The sequence below is a fragment of the Capra hircus genome, chromosome 3 (genome assembly GCF_001704415.2).
Source record: "Capra hircus breed San Clemente chromosome 3, ASM170441v1, whole genome shotgun sequence".
Lineage (NCBI taxonomy): Eukaryota > Metazoa > Chordata > Mammalia > Artiodactyla > Bovidae > Capra > Capra hircus.
In genome coordinates, this window is record NC_030810.1 from 105,334,106 (window position 1) to 105,354,148 (window position 20,043).

Below are 20,043 nucleotides of genomic sequence, written 5' to 3' on the forward strand. Positions count from 1 at the left end.
CCTTCTCTTCTTCCAGCTGTCTACAGCTGGCTGCTAAGCTAGAGGCATGGGGAAAGCAGAGGAAAGGAGATTTACTGGGACATAGGGAGGGAGCCTGAGAGACATAATGTGTTCCCTTAAAACTTGAACCATTGCCCTGTGTCTCTGCCTACTGGGGGAAGCTGGGGAGGGGGGCAGATGGTGAGGTGGAGAGGAAGGGAACTGGGGAGGGCAGGGGGTCCCCAGCTTCCCGCTCCCCTGACGCCTACCTTGGCCTTTCCGGTCATGCCCAAGATCAAGCTGAGTGTCCGTCGCAGGGAGGAGCCTGCCCAGGTACCTGAGCTCCCTTCCAGTTGGCTACAGCTGCAGAGAGAAAAAGAACAGGTGAAGAGATGGAGCTAGAGCTGGAAAAGAACAAGATACTCCCAGAGATATGGTGGACAAAGGTGCCATAACCAGGGGAGAGAAAATGGAGATACAGGGGGAAGACTGAGAGAAGGATGGAGACAAGGGAAGGAGGACTTAAAAAGAAGAGGCTCCCACCCCCTACCTCCTGCGATTTCCTGGCTATGGTCACTACAGTTTCCCAGGCCCCTCTATATATGAGAGAAACTCCAGGCTCCTCCCCGATAAATACAGACTCCCCCCTCCTCCCTAATCCAGGACCAATCTCTTTCATGCTGCTTCCCAACGGAAATGATATGGGGTGTGGTGGGCTCTCCAAGAGGACGTTTTTCCCCCACAAAACAAGAGCCCTGTGTACGACCCTCTCTGCTGTGTGGAAAGGGCCTCTGGGCCTACCGCCAATAAGGACTGAATTTCCTGGGATTTCATCAGCCCCATCCCATGAGCTAATCCCAAACCCAGAGCCAGGAGGATGTGTCAGCTAGAGATTTTCAGGACCACAAATCAGAGCTTGATATCTTAAAGGGCCCATTCCCAGCTCACACACCCACACTGTCTCAGAGGGCTGACCCACTCTAATCAGGCTTTGGCTGCAGGAGCCAAACAAACAGGTGCTGATTCGGCATGCTCATTTTCACAGACGCTGAAGGCTCCCAGCCTCCACCTCCATCCTTGAACTACATGCCTTCCACCCCTGCCCTCTCCCCTAGGGGCTCGACTGCCCACGCTCACCTCTTCTTAGGGCCACTCCCCATTGGTCCTTGGTCACAGTCTCTCCCTAAGATTGTACAGCAGCCAACCTTCTGACCCTGACAACAGCCATCAACCTCCAGGCTCTTACTCAACAGACACCCTGGGGGTCTAGATACTCCTTTTCTTTCCCTAATTTCTTCCTCATCCCATGGAGCTACCGGGAACCTTCTTTGCCTTCCCTGCCCAATGAGAAGAAGAGGAACTCTTTGCAGTTCAAAGAGAAGGATATTTGGAGGTCTTTGATCAAAAAACGTTAAGGGGTGCAATGTTGCAGAGACCCTTGAGGCTACAAAATTCCTGGCCCAGTCCCATTGCCTCCCCCCCCATCCAGGCCTTTGAGAGGCTCTGAATCCCCCAAACTTACCTTTGGCTGAGGTCAGCGGCAGAAGACTGGGACAAATTCCCTGCCAACACAAAAGGAGGCGTGAGGTGTCCAGCTAAAGCCAGACAAAGGCGCTCAGAGCTGCCTCCCCCACCCCCTCCACCTGGATCAGGTTCCCAAGCTGCAGGTGCCTGTGACGCCATTCCTTAGGGCGGGCACTGGGGAACAGGGAAGGAGGGCGGCGTCTGAGAAGAGCCGAGCTGAAGAACTTAGCAGCCTGGGTAACAGAGCCCTGAGGGGTTGTATGGAGAAAGGCTGGGGGCCAATGTCACAGTTCTGTTTCCGGTGAATGGAAAGGACAGAGGATTCACTCTGAGCTCCCAAAGCCTCATCTTGATGACAAGGCATGTTGAAGGTAACTGTCCCCCTCTCTGATGAAGGAGGAACATGGAGAGCCTCTTTCTGTCCTGTATTCTCCTTCTTTGGAAGGAGAGTACCAAAGTCTTGAATTCAGATCTCTCATTTGCATAAAGGCTTGAATTCAGATCTCTCATTTGCGTAAAGGCATTTTGGAGTTTCCAAGGTTGAACACAACGCATGACCTCTGGACCCAAAATTTACAGCTGGCTCTAAGGACTGGGGTGAGACTGGCAGAAGAAGGGGCCACCACTGCTTTGCTCCCCACTTTTACTCACCAGCTGGGTCTGAGCAGCCCAAGAAGCAATTGATGCCACTCATGGATACAGACTTGGAAAGCATACCAGTGGCTGAGTGGTCCAAAGGGCCAGCTGGTGGGTGACAGGAACCCTGATCCTAGAATCAAGTTAAGAATCTTCATGCAAAGACCAAGTTTCAATCATCTTCCCCCCAGGCTCTTCACTTTCCCACAGCAAAAGGCCCTTCAGGCCTTCTCCCCCTCCCTACTACCCATATCTGGAACATTCCACTTGAAATAGTTAGGAAGTTATTCCTGCTATTTAGCAGTCATCACTCTGTTGCAACTCAAATCAAGGCTGTCTTAATATAGAAAATATCCTAGAAAAGATTTACCCTGAATGGTTTCCAAAGTGACAAACTCAATCTACAGAGGTCAGGCAGATAGTGAAAAAAAAAAAACCAAAAGAAACAAACAAAAAATGGGGCAGTCTGGTTTTAAAACAATAGGGAATAGAAATATTCATAAACTACACACCCAATCTTTCAAACCCTTTTTTTCCCTCAGCCCTACTTAGAACATTACAAAAACTGGCTATAGATCAGTCCATAAGGCAAAATGTAACATACTTCAGATAATCTCTATCAGAGAGATCATAGGAAACAATCCAGAAGCCCCTTTTCACAATAGACTGAATAACGAATCTATGGTATATTTATATATACAACAATAAAAATAAACAGACTGTAGTTCACCCAACAATACAGATGAACCTCACAAAGAATGCCAAGTGAAAGAATGAAGACACAAACAACTTATATACATAATGGTTGCATTCATATATAATTTAAAACAGGTAAAACTAATTGATATTGTTTAGAGATACACATAGATGTGGTATCAGGGAAACTGACCTTGAAAGTCAGGAAAGTAGTCCTCTCTATCAGCAGAGGGCTGTGAGTGGGGAGGGACCCATGGGGGTTCTGGCTTTGGTGGTACTTTTTTTTTTTAACCTAGAGTAGTTACGTGAGTGTTTGCTTCCTAATTATTCATTACATTGTACAGATATGTTTTATATACTTTTCTGTATGTATATTTCAAATTTTTAAAAAAATATCCATATATTTAGAAATTTAAAAATACCCTTCCAAATAGACTTGGTGATCAAAGAAGAAATCATTGTGGAAATTTAAAGATATTTTATAACAACAATAATGAAAATACTACTCAACAAAACTTGTAGGAGATGGTCAAAATGTATCTCAAGGATAATTTATAACTTTAAAATGCTTATATTGAAAATTTTTAAATGGAGAATTAATGACCTATGCCAACTTAAAAGGTTAGATAAAAGATCAACAAAACAAACCCAAAGAAAATAGAAAAAAAGGGTATCATAAAGATAAAAGCAGAAATCAATGAAGTAGTAACAGCATAAAATAGGATCAATAATGCCAAGAGACAGGCCAATAAAACAGACAAAACTTTGATAAAAGTGACGTGCCAATAAAAGTAGGATGAAAAAGTGGATCTAACTATAGAAAGAGCAAAAGGCGACTGGAGAGATCATGCTCTCTATAACATAACGCCAGTGATTTTAAAAATGGAAACATAAGAGATAAATTATTTAAAAAAAAATATGTATATATATGACTTACCAAAACTGAATCTAGAAGAAATAGAAAGTCTGAATGGTCCTATTAAAGAAATGGAATCAGTAGTTAATCTTTCCATAAACAAAACACACAAGGCCAAAACAGTTTTATAGTCAAGGAACAGATCTTTCAAGCACTAGATCACTGATCCAAACTCTTCCAAAAAAATAGAAAACAAAAACTTTCAAACCCTTTCCTTGATTCTTAAGCTACACATAGACAATATGAGAAAGGAAAATTATGGGCCAATCTCTCTTATGCGAAGTGCAAAAACTCCAAACAAAATACTAGCAAACTGTAATAGATTTTAGATAGCCTTAATAGCCACAAACTATTTACAGCTCCTGCCATTAAGAAGGAATCTATTTCTTCACTCTTTGTATCTGGGCTGGCCCGTGACTTACGAAGATGAATAGAATGTGACAGAAGCAGCATGATGTGATTTTTGAGACTATACCTCAAGAAACTTAAAGCGTCCTCTCTTGCCCACTTAGAATGATATTTCCATGTGATGGAGAAGCCATATGGATGAGAACCAAAGTATCACAACAGGCAACCTAACAACCCACAGCCATGAATATCACCATCCTTGACCATCAGTGCTTTTCAGCCACCAGGTAACTGTGGCCACATAAGTGAGGCCAGGCAGAACTAGCAGAAGAATGCCCAGCTAAAGTGAAAGTGAAAGTGAAGTCGCTCGGTCGTGTCCGACTCTTTGCGACCCTCTGGACTGTAGCCCACCAGGCTCCTCCGTCCATGGGATTCTCCAGGCAAGAATACTGGAGTGGGTTGCCATTTCCTGCTCCAGAGGAATCTTCCCAACCCAGGGATCGATCCCTGGTCTCCTGCATTGCAGGCAGGAGCTTTAACCTCTGAGCTACCAGGGAAGCTCAATACCCAGCTAAGCTCAATCCAAATTAACCATCCATAGCGCTCTGAGGGGGAAAAAAAGGTGGTTGTTTTAAGTCATTAAGTTTGGGGTTGATCTATTATGCAGCAATAGATAATTGATGCCACAAATTAATTCCAGCAGTGCATAAGAAAGAGAATCCATCATGAAAGAGTTGGAATTATCCTAAAAATATGAAGGTGGTTTAAGATGCTGAAAATCTTTAAATGTGATTTACCTCAATGACAATATTAAAGGAGGAAAAAACATTACCAACTCAGTAAAAGCAAAAAAAAAAAAAAAAAAAAAATCATAGGATAAAATCCAACATTCACTCATTGTAAAACCAAAGGCCTGGCAGTTACCAATAGAAGGAATCTTCCTTAACTTGAGGAAGTGAAGTGAAAGTTGCTCAGCTCAGCTGTGTCTGACTCTTTTGCAACCCCATAGACTATACAGTCCATGGAATTCTACAAGCCAGAATACTGGAGTGGGTGGCCGTTCCCTTCTCCAGGGGATCTTCCCAATCCAGGGATCAAACCATGTCTCCCGCGTTGTGGGCAGATTCTTTACCAGCTGAGCCACCAGGGAAGCGCCTTAACTTGATAGAGTATCTTTTAAAACCTTACAGCCAAAAATCAATTTTAATGGTAAAACATGAAATGTACTCCCTCTAAAATCAGAAACAAGACAAGGATAGCCATTATCCCCATTACTGTTTAGCATTGCAATAGACCCCTAGCCAAGCACAATAGGGCAAGAAAAAGAAATGGAAGAAAGAAATCATTGGAAAAGAAGAAAACAAAGTTCATTTAAAGATGACATGATTGTCTACTTAGAAAAGCCAAAAAGAAAATGCACAAATTGTTATAACTGAAAAAAAGAGAGTTTAGCAAGATGAATAACTATAATTAATTCAACTACATTTCTATGAACCAAAAATAATTATAAAATGTAATTAACACAATTTCTTTATATAAGAAAGCATTTATAATAGCAACAAAATCTATAAGGCACATAGAAATAAATCTAATAAAGACTGACAAGACCTGTATGAAGAAAACTAATACTTTGTTAAAAGACATATTGTTTAGAAAGCCTAACTAAATAGAGATATCATTTTTCATGGATAAGAAAATTCAATATTAGAAAGAAGTCTGTTTTTCTTAAATTAATCTTTAAATTCAATATAATCTCAATAAAAATTCAGCAAGAATTTTAGCTGATTCTAAAATTCGTATAGAGATATAAAGGACCTAGAATAGCCAAGATAATTTTAAAGAAAAGTAAAAAAGTTGGAGAACTTAAATCACTACATTTTTAAGATTTATAGTAAAAGCTACATTAGCCAAAAAAATAGATAAATAAATAAAACTTGTAAGAAAAAAACCCTCTTCTATGGAGAAAGGAATGGCTACCCACTTCAGTATTCTTGCCTGGGAAATTTCATGGACAGAGGGGTCTGGCAGGCTACAGTCTGTGGGTGTGGGGTCACAAAGAGTTGGATATGACTGACTGACTAACACTTTCACTTTCATAATAAAGCTACAGTAAATTAAGATAATGTCATACTGGCATAAAAATAGACAAATAGATCAATGCAACAGAGAATAGACCCCAGAAACAGACTCACACAAATACACTCACTTGATTTTCAACAAAGATACCACAGCAATTCAAGTAAGAAAGTTAAGTTTTTAATGAAGAAAAATATTTTTATGGGGAAAAAAACAAAACTTTAAGATTTCTTCTATATACAAAACCTAGATAAGTCACAGACCTAAACATGAAAGCTAAAACTATCTAGAAGAAAACATTAGAGAAAAATCTTCACATTCTTGGGGTAGGCAAGATTTCTTAAACATGACCAAAAGCACTAAGCATTAAAAAACTGATAAATTGGACTTCATCTAAATTAAAAAGTCATGTTTATTAAAACAGTATTAAAATAAAAATGCAAGTCAAAGACTGTGAGAAGATATTCAAAATACACATATCTGGCAAAGGACTCAAATCCAGAATACATAAAGAGCTCTTACAAATCAATAAGAGAGAGACAAACTGTTTTAAAAGTTGAGCAAAAGACTAGAACAGACATTTCACAAAACAATGTATTTGGATGGCCAATGAGAATATGAAAAGGTGTCCAATAAAATTTTTCAGCAGGGACATGAAACGTAAAACCAGAATGAGACAATTCAAAAACACCTACCAGGATGGCTAAAATTAAAATCTTGACAGTAACTTATAATGTAAATAGATCTGAAGAATACCTATCTATCTATACATGTACAACTGAATCATTTTGCTATACACCTGTAACACTGTAAATCAACTGTACTTCAATAAAGTGAAAGTGAAGTTGCTCAGTCGTGTCCGACTCTTTGTGACTCCATGGACTGTAGCCCACCAGGCTCCTCCATCCATGGGATTCTCCAGGCAAGAATACTGGAGTGTGTTGCCATTTCCTTCTCCAGGGGATCTTCCCTACCCAGGGATCAAACCCAGGACTCCTGCATTGCAGGCAGACACTTTAACCTCTGAGCCACCATAAAATCTTGATAAAAAAAAGTATAATATACCCAAGAAAACATCTAATATATATCTATAAACAGTATGGAAAAAATATGATAAAACTTTATTGAAATACATTGAATGGAGAAGTATACTGTTTTCATGGGTAGGAAGAAGCAATATTGTAAAGATGTCCACTTTTCCTAAAATAATTTTTAGATTTAATGCAATGCCAATCAAAATCTCAAAAGTTTTTAATGCATGTTTTATACATAAGTTATACTTCAATAAATATGTTCTTTTTAAATTAAGAAACTGTTTCTTTAAAGACATTATAGAGAAGAAAAAGTCAAACCACTTTTCTCAATCTTTGAGAAAAGATCATTGCAACACATATAACAACAAAGGCTTAGTTTCAGGATATGTAAAGAACACACTCAAAACAATAAAGAAAAAACCTTCAAAGAATCCAGTAGAAAAGTGGGCAAAAGATAGGAAAAGGCACTTCACAGAAGAGGAAACACAAATGACCAAGGCGAAGAGAAAAAAATGCCAATCCCATTTGTAATAAGGATAATTCAAATTAAAACCACAATGAGATTTATAACCACTAGACTGGCAAAATTAAGAAATCTGATGATTCCAAATGGAAAGCATGTGAATCAACGGGAGCACTTGTATACTGCTGATAGAAATAAAAAGTTTGTCATTATCTCAAAAAAATGAACATTGTATACTCTGTGACCCAATAATCCTACTCCAAGATATACCTCAGAGAAATTCTTGCAAATGAGCACCAGAAGATGGATAAAAGGATGTTCATAATGACACTCTTCATGATAGCAAGCAATGGAAATTATACAAATGTCCATCAGCAGAAGACTGGAATGAAAATAACGGACTACATCTGCAACATGTGGATAAAAATTAGAATGCTGAGTGAAAATGCAAGTTATAGAAAATTTTGTAGAATACATAATTGTTTTTAAAGTTAGAAACAAAAAAGAAATAATATATTACTAGGTAATACTTGGTGCTAAAACTATTTTTTAAACTGCTTTTAAAAAGTAAATGAGTTATTAAGAAAACCGAAGACAGTGATTACCTCTGGAGGGGAGGCAAGGGAATAAGAGAAGAGAGGCAGACATAAGCAAAGATAAATGTGTTAGTAATGTTCTTGTTCTTGAGATGGGTGGTTGATTGATTAGGCATTCATTTTTCAATATTACATTTGAGGCAATGGAAAAATACAATACAGAATATTAGCAACTCGGGCAAACTGGAGGATAAAGCTCCCATCTGAGGACATCTGAGTTTTAGAAACTGTAAACACTGTGCTGGCCAAGCAAAATAAATTCTGAGCTAGACTTGGCTCATGGACTGTCAGCCTGCAAGTCCCAGTCTAGTTTAATGAATTTCAGACTTTTTAGTCTGTGGACATTGCAGAGGACTTACACCAACTTGCTGCTGCGGGGAAGAAACAGACAAATAAACAAACAAAAAACAGATAGACGAGGAGAAATTTAAGGGAAGTACTTAAAGATTAGAGGAAGAGAGGAGAGGAATGGGAGAAGGCAGGCATAAAAAGAGAGGAAAAAAAAAAAACCAAAACCCACACAACACTAGAGAGGGGAGAAAAGCAGGAGACACATAATACCAGGAAGCGGGCAGATGGACAGAGAGAGAGGTGGAAGGGGTGGGAAATAAGTATGAAGGGCCCGGAGGGAAGCAGAGGAAGAAAAACCCACTGTCTCCTGTGTATTAGCCACAGTATTGGGCACTTCAACACTTTTTTCCCCAGTCTAACAATCACAACTTGAAAAGACAGGTTTTAGTAGCCTGATTTTCAGAAAGATGAAGTGCACTGTTCAACTAGTGTGACTCTCAAACGCTGTTCTTTCTACCATCCCACATCGAACTGGGCTGGAGGGAAGAAATGCAGAAATGCTGATGGAGAAGAGTGTGACCTGGGATAAGATGGGGTATGCTGCTTCCCTGACAGACTGTTAACAGCCCCTTCTTCTCAGCCTCTCGCCTGAACCACAGGCTCTTGGACCGTGAGGCCGGGTGGGTACACTGGCCAGTATGGGCTGGACAGGAGGTAACCTTAAGTCACTGGGCTTGAGGCATTTCTATGTACCGCTGTCCCTCATTATCCACGGGGGACTGATTCCAGGATCCCATGGATACCAAAATCCAAGGATGCTCAAGTCCTTTACATACCATGGCATAATATTTGCATATAACTTATGTGCATCCTCCCATATACTTTAAATCAGCTCTAGATTAATTATAATACCTCATGCAATGTAAACACCACATAAATTAGTTGCAAACATAATGTAAATGCTATGTAAACATTTGCTAGCATAAGGTAAATTCAAGTTTTGTTGGAACTTTCTGGAATTTTTTTTTTCAAGTATTTTTGACCCATGCTTGGTTGAATCCATGGATGCTGAACCTGTGCATACCGAGGGCTGACTATACTCAGGGACTCATAGCTAGCAGACGCAGAGGTGTCTCTAAAACCTCCGTGTCTCCTCAGTGGTCCCTAGGTCCTGGTTTGAGATCTTCCCTGTGATGTTCCCTTAAGCCAGAAGCCTGAGCAATCTCTATATCCTTTCTTACTTGATAGTCCTGTAATTATCTTGTTAGAGAGCTATTCTGTTTCAGGGTTACCAGATGCCTAGTTTCATCCTACAAATAGTGAGTTCATCTCCAAATCTGAGAAATGTGGGGTGCACAGAAAGAGGTAGTTATAACTGGGGGAACAGGGGCCTTTTACTGAGAGAGGGGCAGAAATGCCCACATCAGCACAGAGACATGGAAAGCAGGGAACAGAGGGTCTCGGAGAAAGAGGCAGAGGCAGGATACCAAGAGCAGGAAACAGCACACAGACCCAAGTAAGCAGACAGAGGGGTATAGACGCCAGATCTAGATTTGGTCAGATGAGGTCAAAGTGATCCCTGGGCACAGAGAGCCTCAGCAGCTGGCTGAACAGAAGAGGCACAGACTGGTGGTTGGACAGGCAAAGGGGCAGGAGAGCGGGGGGAAGGAGGGAGCTTCCATGGGGGTTTGTTCATCCATACCACGCAGGAGGGTCGGCCACCTTGGTGCTGCAGGTCCAGAAAAGGGTCCAGCTCCTCTTGGCTCCGCAGTAAGGACGGCTCCTCGGGGCCTGTGCATCCCGATGCCTGCAGTTTATTCCTGAAACACACATTGCCACCGCTGCCCTCCGTACCCAGTGGCTGGTGACGGGCACCAGGGAGAAACACCGCCTCAGCCCAGTCCCTGTTGCTCGCCCCCAGCCCAGCCCTTCCTGTTGGCATAGGCGCAGGCCAGGGCCAAACTGGCCTCCCTTTCGGGCTGTGCTTGGGCAAAGCTGTGGCACTGGCTGCGGGCAAGGATGACCCCTGCTGGTCAAAGGGCAGTATTGCCCTCCAGAAGACAGCCGGCGGTCAGCATGGAGGGGAAGGGGATGGGGGTTCTGACGCGAACCTTAGCCCCTACTCAGATAAACGGTGTGCCCAGAGCACCCTTCCTTCTCAACCCAAGGGACAAAATTAGTGTCTGATCGTGAAAGGTGAACCTGGAAGATCCTGAGATATAGCTGGCATCACAAAAGGCACCTCTGCCTTGGACGAGCTGCTCTTAGGAAGGTGCCATGAGTCCTGAAGACCAGGCTTCTCACCCAAGTTCCCTCCCAAGCCAGTTCAGAGGCAAGGGTCCTCTCCCGTCACACGCCCAGCCAGCCCTGCCCAGGAGCTCGAGAAGTTTGGTCTACTCACCAGGCTAAGAGAATTTGTCCAAGGAGACCATTGCTGAAGCAGAGAGACAGGCCCTTCCAAGGCTGGCAGGCCCTCACAGGCACCACTCACACTGAACCTTTCATGCTGACCCCCGGGCCTTCTCTTTCTGGCTTCCTCTCTGTCTTTGGGGAAGTGGTCAGGGTTTTTCCAGGAGAGGGGAAGAGCTGGGTCCCTCACTTCCGGTTTGTCATGCATATATAGAACCCTGAGCGAGAGGAGCTCTTCCTCCATCGTAGGGCTGGACTACGATGTCTAAACATCATGGGCCTGCCTCAGCCTGCACCATCAGGCGGGCAGCAATTTGGGAAAGGGGGCTAGGTCCCATGCCCCAACTCTGGGAGCACGTCTCAAGAAAACTTCTGAAGCTGTCTGGGCCTGTTTCCTCATGTGTAAAATGAGGCAATTGGGCCATATGATCCCTGAGTCCCTTCCAGCTCTGACTCTGCTGTATGTGCTATGAAACGCAAGTGGGAGGAGGCAGTAAGACCCGAGCGTCCAGCTACTCACCTCCCCTCCAAACCTCCCCTTCTCCAGTCTCACCCACTCCCCTGGAGACTAGTAGAAGGAAGGAGCTTGGACACTAGGGAGAGCTACGTGTTGAAAGGCAGGGTCCATTCTCCCCAAAGGCCCACCACAGGCCTGGGTTCAGACTCTCCAGGCAGGAGGCTAGGGGCCCAGGCCTCTTCACCTCCTGTCATTCCTTCCCAACCACTCTCTCCTGGGTCTAGGACTTGAGGGGAGAGACAGAAAGTCTCTGGTGTTTTACCTGTTCAGTGGATCCTGGAGCTCCCTGCCCGGCCCCCAGCTATGCCTTTTGAAGGGGTCGTAGTTGTGGCTGTGGGCACGAAAAGCGCCCGACCTTCGGAGGGGTACAGCATGGAAGGCTTCGCCCTCCTTTTTTTCCCTCTCCTTCTCATTCTCCTCCTCGTCCTCCTCTTCCTCCAGCTGCGCTCTGGACTCCACCGCAGAGAGGCAGCGGCGAGTGTGGCCTCGGGGCAGCAGGTCTCCACCTGCGAGGAACACCTCCGGGACTTCTCTGTTCATGGGAGGCGCACACAGGCCAGTCTGAATCAAGAAGACAGAGAATTCTGAGTAGAGTTCTAGAACTCTGGAACCGTGGAACTAGGAAAGTGTCACAGTCAGCCAGGCCTAGAGCATCTGGTCACCCACTCCTCCCTTCCCCAAGGCACAGAACTGGAGGATGGTTGGCTCAAGATTACACAAAGAATTAGCTGAGGAGTCAAACCAGGAACGTGGGTTTTCTGACTCCCAGTCTAGTGTTCTGTCCTATACATAATGACACCCTCCTTCACTCATTATCATTCCATCTGATGAGCACCTATCTGACAGGAAACCATGCCAAGCAAAGAGAAACAGATATTGTTCTTACCCTCAAGGAATTCATTCTGGTGAGTGAGTGCGTGCATGTGTGCCTGTGTGCACGCAGACAAAAGCACAAGAAATGTTTCCCAAAAATGTCACAAGAAAAGTTTCAAAAGAGAAAGCTTTGTGCTGAGTACATATAACCAGTTGGAGGACTCAGAAAAGGGAAACAGAAGGAAGTAAATAGCCTTTGAGATGGGCCTGGAAGGGTGGAGTGGTTAGGATTTGGCCACGTTGGAGAGGGAGGAGTCTAGGCAAATAAAAGAGCAGGGAGAAAAGGTGCGTGAGTGAGACAGTATTATGACTTCTTCCTTCTAAGACTTCCGTCATTTGGGTAGTAAGACAGCTATTCTGACCTTTCCCCACGGAGCAGAGCAAAGGGCCCCCAAATTAGCCATGTTGAAATTCCTTCACTCTCTCTCCCAGTAGGCATTGTTCTCATAACCCAACACTCCTGGAGGCTGTCAGGGCTTGCCTCAGTGTGTCTCAGAGTTAAGAACCCTCAGGAGCTCTTAAAGTTGAAAATGATAAGCCCCGCTCCAGAAACAAGTACCAAATACCAGAGTATCAAGGTGGAGGAGGGGCGGGAAGGCAGCTCACATCAGCTGCATCTACCCCTGCACTCCCTCCCAGGCCCCGTCTCTCCAGAACTTCTGCTAGAATGAGTTTCCCAGGCTCCTCTTCTCCCAAGAGAGAAGCAACTGAGATGCTGGGAGGACCCAGGAGGACCAGGAAGCAATGAGCCAGAACTTGCCCTCCTCCCAGGCTTCCTGTGAGAGCGTCAAGCCTTCCGCAGGTTATTTTATTCCCCACCCCCGACACACACACACACACACACCCCTAAAGTCCAGGTTGTTGGAAAGTCGTTTCCTCTTTCACTGCAACCTGCTGCCGCTGCACCCATGACCACTGAGATGGTGCCTGTGCCCCACTGCACACCTGTCTACCATGGGGAAGGGAGGACACAAGTACTCAGGCCTCTGCAGGTGGATTCTGCTGCCCTGCCGGGTGGGTCTAAGAATAGAAAAGGAGAGGCCTAGGAGACCAGCCCAGGCCTGGTGTCTCAGCACATCAGGAAGCCACATAGAGAGGGCCTCTCGTCCAGCCGTTGGGACACATCCTCTCTCTGTGTCCATAGACTTGGGCCTCATGTCATCTGATGTGCCATCTGTAAACAGGATGGCCTGGGGACTTCCCTAGTGGTCCAGTGGTTAAGAATCCACCTTGCAAGGCTGGGGACGTGGGTTCGATCCCTGGTCAGGGAACTGGGATCCCACATGCTACAGGGCAACTAAGCCCACGTGTCACAACTAGAGAGTCCGTGTGCCACAACGAAACATCCCACATCCCATCTTAGAACAAAGATCTTAAGACTCGACATGGCCAAATAAACAGGTATTTTTTAAAAATAAAATAAATGGGATGGGCAGTTCTGCAGGGAGCAGGACAGAGCCTCAGGGCCACAGCATGATCCCTGCCAACCAGGGGTCTCAAAGCTGAGATTTGGGGCAAGGGGCGGGAGGTACTGACAAAAAAGTATTGAGGGAAGCTGGGAGGGAGGAAAGAGTAGGAACTCGGGGTGCTCTCTAGAAAAAGAGCAACAGGGGCTGGGAATAGGACAGAAATGGGCACTGAGGGGGCACCATGAGGACCTCAGATCTGGCATTCAATGACCTCGGAAAAGAGAAAGAGCTGTTAGACCTACACACCTTGTACCCAGCTTCTACCTGCTCTTCCTGGCTGGATTTTGCTCACAGGGCTGGATTTGACTAGATGAATGGAAAGCAGTGAGTGGAAGCCCTTTCCTTTCCCTCCATCCCTGGAGATGCTTCCTGTTGGACGTGGTACCTTGCTGCCTTGGCCTGGCAGACAGACATTTTTAATCCTGAGATCTTCATGTCCTGGGATCTCACCCTTCTTCCTCCAACTGAGACCACCTTGAATCCGACCTCTTCTCAAAGATCTGCCCTCTTTCTAACCTCTTCTGTCATGTCATACATGGTCTCTGCCCTCTGTGAAAATGGAATCCATGGGACTCCTTCTCCCTCATATCTTCTTTCCATTCTTCGGAAAGTTTTTTCTGTTTTCTAAATTCCACTCCTTTGTCAATAACTTTCATTCTCGCCTTCAAAGAGACGAGGTTTAGCAAGGTTTCCTCATCCCCCTCCCAGAGATACTCCGCCCTCCGCTTTCTGTGGCTCTGTGTTCCCTTCCTTGCTGCTCCTCACATCAGTTCTCTCCCAGCCCCCTCCCATCTTTCCCTGGGTTCCTGAGCTCAGGAAATGGTACAAGGGAGCGGCCAGGACTGGGGCTCACACAATGGCTTTATTTAGCTCCTGAATGAGATCACATCATGTCACATCTCTGCTTCCGCTGAGCAGAGATAGGAGATTCTGAAATAGGTCTGGGATCAGATGCTGGGGATGGGGGCAGGGGAGGAAAGCCAGAAGGGGCCCTCAGTCACCTTACTCTTCTTCCTGCCTCTGGATCAGATGCTTTCCCCACCAACACAGACCTTCGGCATCTCCTGATCTCTCCTCTGTGTGTAATCTCCATCATTTTCCTAGTCGCCGTTGATTCGTTAAACATTCTACCGTGTGCTGAGAGGGAGGCATGTATTATTTTAGTAGAGAGAGATTTCTCTTATTCAGAACTCTGAGACTGTAATTTCTTCTGGTTGCTACGGTGGCTTTGATGTTCGGCAGATTTGCCAGCTCTGCCACTTTCATGAGCCATGTGACCTTCGGCATCTCAATAAAGAACCACATGACATTGCTTATTTCATGTTTTTGAGCTCTGGAATCATCTGTAAAATGGGAATGATAATACTACCTTGCAAGGATATCAAAAGACTTGATGATAATGTAGGTAAATACGACTAATACTGTGCTTGGCACATATGCAGTTCAGTCCAGTTCAGTTCAGTCGCTCAGTCGTGTCCGACTCTTTGCAACCCCATGAATCGCAGCACGCCAGGTACTTAGTAAATGCTACTATTGTTGTTGCTGTTATTTAGAGGCAGAGAGAAGGCAGAGCATTGAGAAATGGAGATCTGGAGAGAGGAAGGCCCACGGCAGAAGCAAGACCCCATGGACTGTAGCCCACCAGGCTCCTCCATCCATGGGATTTTCCAGGCCAGAATGCTGGAGTGGGGTGCCATTGCCTTCTCCAATATGATGGTTACCTCACTGTTATCTCTTAAAAAGAGAGTGAATAAATAACCCACAGGCTGACACTAAAACAACTGTGATGGGGACTAATTATCATAAAGTACTTCTGATATAAAAGAACGCAAACAACCAGAGCAAGAAGGACCTTGATGAACTTGCACTCTTCCAAGAGAAGGGAGGGGCAATAGCCTCTGGTGATTTGCAGCAGAGGTTGGCAAACTATGGCCTGTGGTCAAATCTGTACTATTTTCTTTTTTATATGCCTGGGGGAAAAAAATCAAAAGAAGAATACTACTTTGTGACACATAAAAATTATAAGAAATTTAAACTTCAGTGCTCATAAATAAAGGGTTTTCTTGGAACACAGCCACGTTCATTCATTTACATACGGTATAAGGCTGTTTTTGCATTACGACAGCAAAGTTGGTAGTTGCAACAGAGACCATATGGCCTGTAAAGCCGAAAATATTTATTATCTGGGTCTCTACAGAAAAAGTTTGCAGAGTCTTGATTTAGAGAAGCTGGGCCTCAAAAATCTCAGGAAGGAGAGAAAAAGAGATTAAAGAGAGACAGTAAGGCTTACTGCTCACCAGCCAGGCGTCTCTAACCAGCTTAGGGAAGAGGGACATCAAAGACCCCAGCTCATCTATTTCCTAAGTAGCATCTGAGCCTACAGGGGTAGAGGCTTAAACCCACAATCAGTGCCTACATCATCTTGTGGGACCCTCACAACCATTTCTTGAAATAGATATTATTATTTCTATTTTACATCAGAAGAAACAGGCAGCACAGAGAAGGAAAGTAACTTGCTCAAGGTCACAGGGCTGTAGGAGGTAGAGTTGAGTTTCTGCAGCAGATCCAATGCACTGCAGAACCTGAGTTCTCCTCTGAAACCAGAAGGCAAGCTCCCAGTGAGCACAAGTGGCTAGCTTTGAAAGAAGTCTGGGGAATTCTCTGGCAGTCCAGTGGTTAGCACTCCATGCTTTCACTGCCGAGGCCTCAGGTTCAATCCCTGGTCAGGGAACTAAGAGTCCATTCCACAAACTGCTCAGCCAAAAGAAAAAAACAAAAAAGAAATCCAGCACTGTTGTTATCCACCCCCATTCTCATCCTCATTTCTGCCCCCTCCACACTAGCCAAAGAGAGAAAGCAGCTTCCAGAAGAAATTAGATGGGGGTAAGTTAAATCTGTCCTTTCTACTCCCTCTGGATCTTAGATATCTGAATGAGGTGATGGGTAGTGGGCAGGGAGGGCCCTGCTTCTGTTTGCAGTTAGCAAACACTGGGGGTAGGAACTGCTGAGAGCAACCACACAGCTGGGCACGTGGGATGGTGGGCAATGCTGTCAGGCCCCTTCACAGTCTGGGTGGCTTCCTGGGTTTGGCTCTGGGGTCCTAAATCTCCCCAGAGGGGCAATAACGGGGAAGACCTGAACAAACTAGAAAGTAAAGAATGGGGAGGAAGGGAGAGGCCAGATGGCATGATCTGCAGGCTTTTCCTCGGGGTCTCCTAGCCCTAGAGGACAGGGTCATAGAAAACCCTTTGATGGTTCAAAATTTAATATATCTGCTTCTTCTCGCATAGAAAGTAAATCATTAATCCAACAGTATCCCACATAAAAGACTACAGCAGTGCTTCAGGTAAAGGTTTCAGTTTAAAAAAAAAAAAAAGAAGGCTTCAGTAACCACAGTTCCTTCCCACCTCTCCCTGCTCCCCGAACACCCCATTCTACAGTGGGTCATACAGCACCCAAGTCTCTAACACCGCCTCACCTCACCCTGACTTGGCTTTACCATTGCTCCGTTTCTCGGTGTAGGACATACAAGATTTTGCTATGTGCTCGACATTGTGTAAGTGAGGGCTTTCCAGGTGGCTTAGCGGTAAAGAGTCCACCTGCCAGTACAAGAGATTCGGGTTAGATCCTTGGGTTGGGAAGATCCCCTGGAGAAGGAAATGGCAACCCTCAGCATTCTTGCCTAGAAAATCCCATGGACAGAGGAGCCTGGTGGGTTACACTCCATGGGGTCGCAGAAGAGTTGAACACGACTTAACGACTAAACAACAGTGCCTTATGGCACTGTTCATTTTATAATAAAATTTTATAATTTTATAATTAAGATGCTTGCTCCTTGGGAGGAAAAGTATGACAAACTTAGCATACTAAAAGGCAAAGATAGCACTTTGCAAACAAAGGTCCGTATAGTCAAAGCTATGATTTTTCTCGCAGTCATGTACGACTACAGTGCCCCACCACTGTGTTTGCACGTAGACCTTTCTGGGTCCTGGCAGACACTGATAGGTGCTAAAGAAATATGTGCTGAATATGTTGTTCACTCACTAAGTCGTGTCTGACTCTCTGTGACCCCACGGACTGCAGCATTCCAGGCTTCCTTGTCCTTCGTTGTCTCCTGGAGCTTGCTCAAACTCATGTCCATTGAGTCGGTGATGCCATCCAACCATCTCATCTTCTGTCGTCCCCTTCTCCTCCTGCCTTCACTCCTTCCCAGCATCAGGGTCTTTTCCAGTGAGTCAGCTCTTCGCATCAGGTGGCCAAAGTATTGGAGCTTCAGCTTCAGCTTCAGCATCAGTCCTTCCAATGAATATTCAGGGCTGATTTCCTTTAGGACTGACTGGTTTGATCTCCTTGCACTCCAAGGGACTCTCAAGAGTCTTCTCCAATACCACAGCTCAAAATGCAGAATCTTAATTCCCCGACTAAAGACTGAACCTGTGTCCCCTGCAGTGGAAGCCCAAAGTCTTAAGCGCTGGACCATCAAGGAAGTCCCATGACATCTCCATAAAGGTCAGCCATCAAGCATCTGAAACACCCACCCCAAGTCACCCCCACCTCTTTGATATGTTAGGCTCACAAAGCAATCAGGACTTCTGCTGCTTTGGGCTTCCAAGTGTGACCATCTTCTTTCTTGAAACAGATTTGCAAACTGAACCTAGGGATCCTGTCCTTTCTTTCTGCTAGGCTTATGTGCTTTCTCTACCAGAGCCTTGCCGGGACCCAGGCTAGCCCCTGATGTGTGGGTGCTAGGGAATAAAAGGGGCAAAACCAATCAGTCCCTTTCCAACTCCTGTCAGTTTCTTGGCCTGCATCCTGGGTGCCATGCCAGAAGGGTGGGGCAAGAGAAGGGCTCAGGTTCAGAGGGACACACCTGAGAAGACTTTGACCATAGAGTCCCAAGGAATTAACCCATTAGATCCCAGGGAACACCCAAAGGCAGGGGGTGACGTAGGAAGCTCCTCATCTGAATGGATGGAGTGATCTGGAATCTGGAGGCCTCTGAGCCTCAGACATGAGTTGGTGGCCCTTTAAATCTCACAATTAACTCAGACGGACGAAGGGGGTACTGCCAGGCCTTAGAGGAAAGGGACGCTGGGTGAATTAGGACTTGAGATTTTAAAATTCTAGCCATCCTTTTTGTCCACACTTCTTGAGTAAGAAAAAGACTAGAAGACATCATAATGGACTCTGCTGCCAGGTGAACTTGAGTTTGAATCCTTCTTAACTGGCAGGGGTTAGCTGTTTAACTGGGCTTCCCTGGTGGCTCAGTGGTAAAGAATCCTCCTGCCAATGCAAGAGACCCAGCTTTGACCCCTGCGTTGGGAAGATCCCCTGGGGAAGGAAATGGCAACCCACCCCAGTATTCTTGCCTGGAAAATCCCACGGACAGAGGGATGAACCTCACGTTTAATATTGCGATTGTGATATGCCAGCCTCATCAGGATTATGAGGATTAAGAACGCAAAAACAAGCTTTGGCATCACTGGTTGCACAAGTAGTGCTAATTAACTGTTGGCCATGTTGGTGGTTTTCTATTTGGACACCTGTGCACACTCACACAGACACAAACAGAATGCACCTTAGTTAAAAATGGGAACTGAATACAGGAGACTGGTGGAGAACTGTTCTGCCACTTCCTGGTTGTGGTGAGGGGATCCTGAAGATCTCTTCTTCTGGGGAATGCCCACTCATGAAGGAAGGACTCAGGGAAAGGGAAGAGGGAAACTCACCAGACTCGGGAGATATCCCAAAGACAGGAGACCCGTTCTTGCCCTCGGTTGGTGACTTCAGTATGGGAGGAAGTCCCGCTCCAGGTAGCCCCTCTAAGAATCCAGTCCAGCACCTTAATGGGGGTGCCTCTCTCTTGGTCCTTTTAAGGGAATAGCTCATGGTCCAGAAGTTTGCTTAGGAGACAGGGGGGACTCATTCCAGTCCAGACCAGCTGCCTCTCCAACAACTCTAGCCCTTCCCTTCCCCGCCCTACTTCAAACACCCTAGACAGTGCTGGGCCCCGGTCTTTAACCCCTTCGGTGCCAACGCTGGTCCAGAGGATTCCTGCATTCTCCTGTCCTTGACATTCCCCAAAGGGCAGCCACCGGATTCAGTCACAGGTGGAAACAGATTCAGGAAGCCAAGCTGGGGTCACCCTGAGCGGAGAGTATGTGGGAATGACATCCCAGGGAACCTTCACCCACCCGCCAGTGGAGACAGGGTGGA

General features: G+C 45.3%; 1 protein-coding gene across 2 annotated transcripts in view; it reads right to left on the reverse strand.

The window, feature by feature from the left end:
• The window catches only part of ARHGEF2 (Rho/Rac guanine nucleotide exchange factor 2), a 50,221-nt gene extending 30,438 nt beyond the window's left edge, over positions 1-19,783 (reverse strand). Inside the window, exons 1-7 of one of the 2 annotated variants that reach the window (XM_013976716.2) lie at positions 19,557-19,783; positions 11,748-12,046; positions 10,262-10,379; positions 3,773-3,811; positions 2,155-2,272; positions 1,502-1,541; positions 249-342 (exon numbers count right to left, since the gene is read on the reverse strand). In XM_013976716.2, the coding sequence (XP_013832170.2) occupies positions 249-342; positions 1,502-1,541; positions 2,155-2,272; positions 3,773-3,811; positions 10,262-10,379; positions 11,748-12,025 (687 nt within the window). In that variant the 5' untranslated portion in view covers positions 12,026-12,046; positions 19,557-19,783. Of the gene's footprint in view, positions 1-248; positions 343-529; positions 615-1,501; positions 1,542-2,154; positions 2,273-3,772; positions 3,812-10,261; positions 10,380-11,747; positions 12,047-19,556 lie in introns of those variants that run through there. The other variant, XM_018046273.1, reaches the window with a different exon arrangement.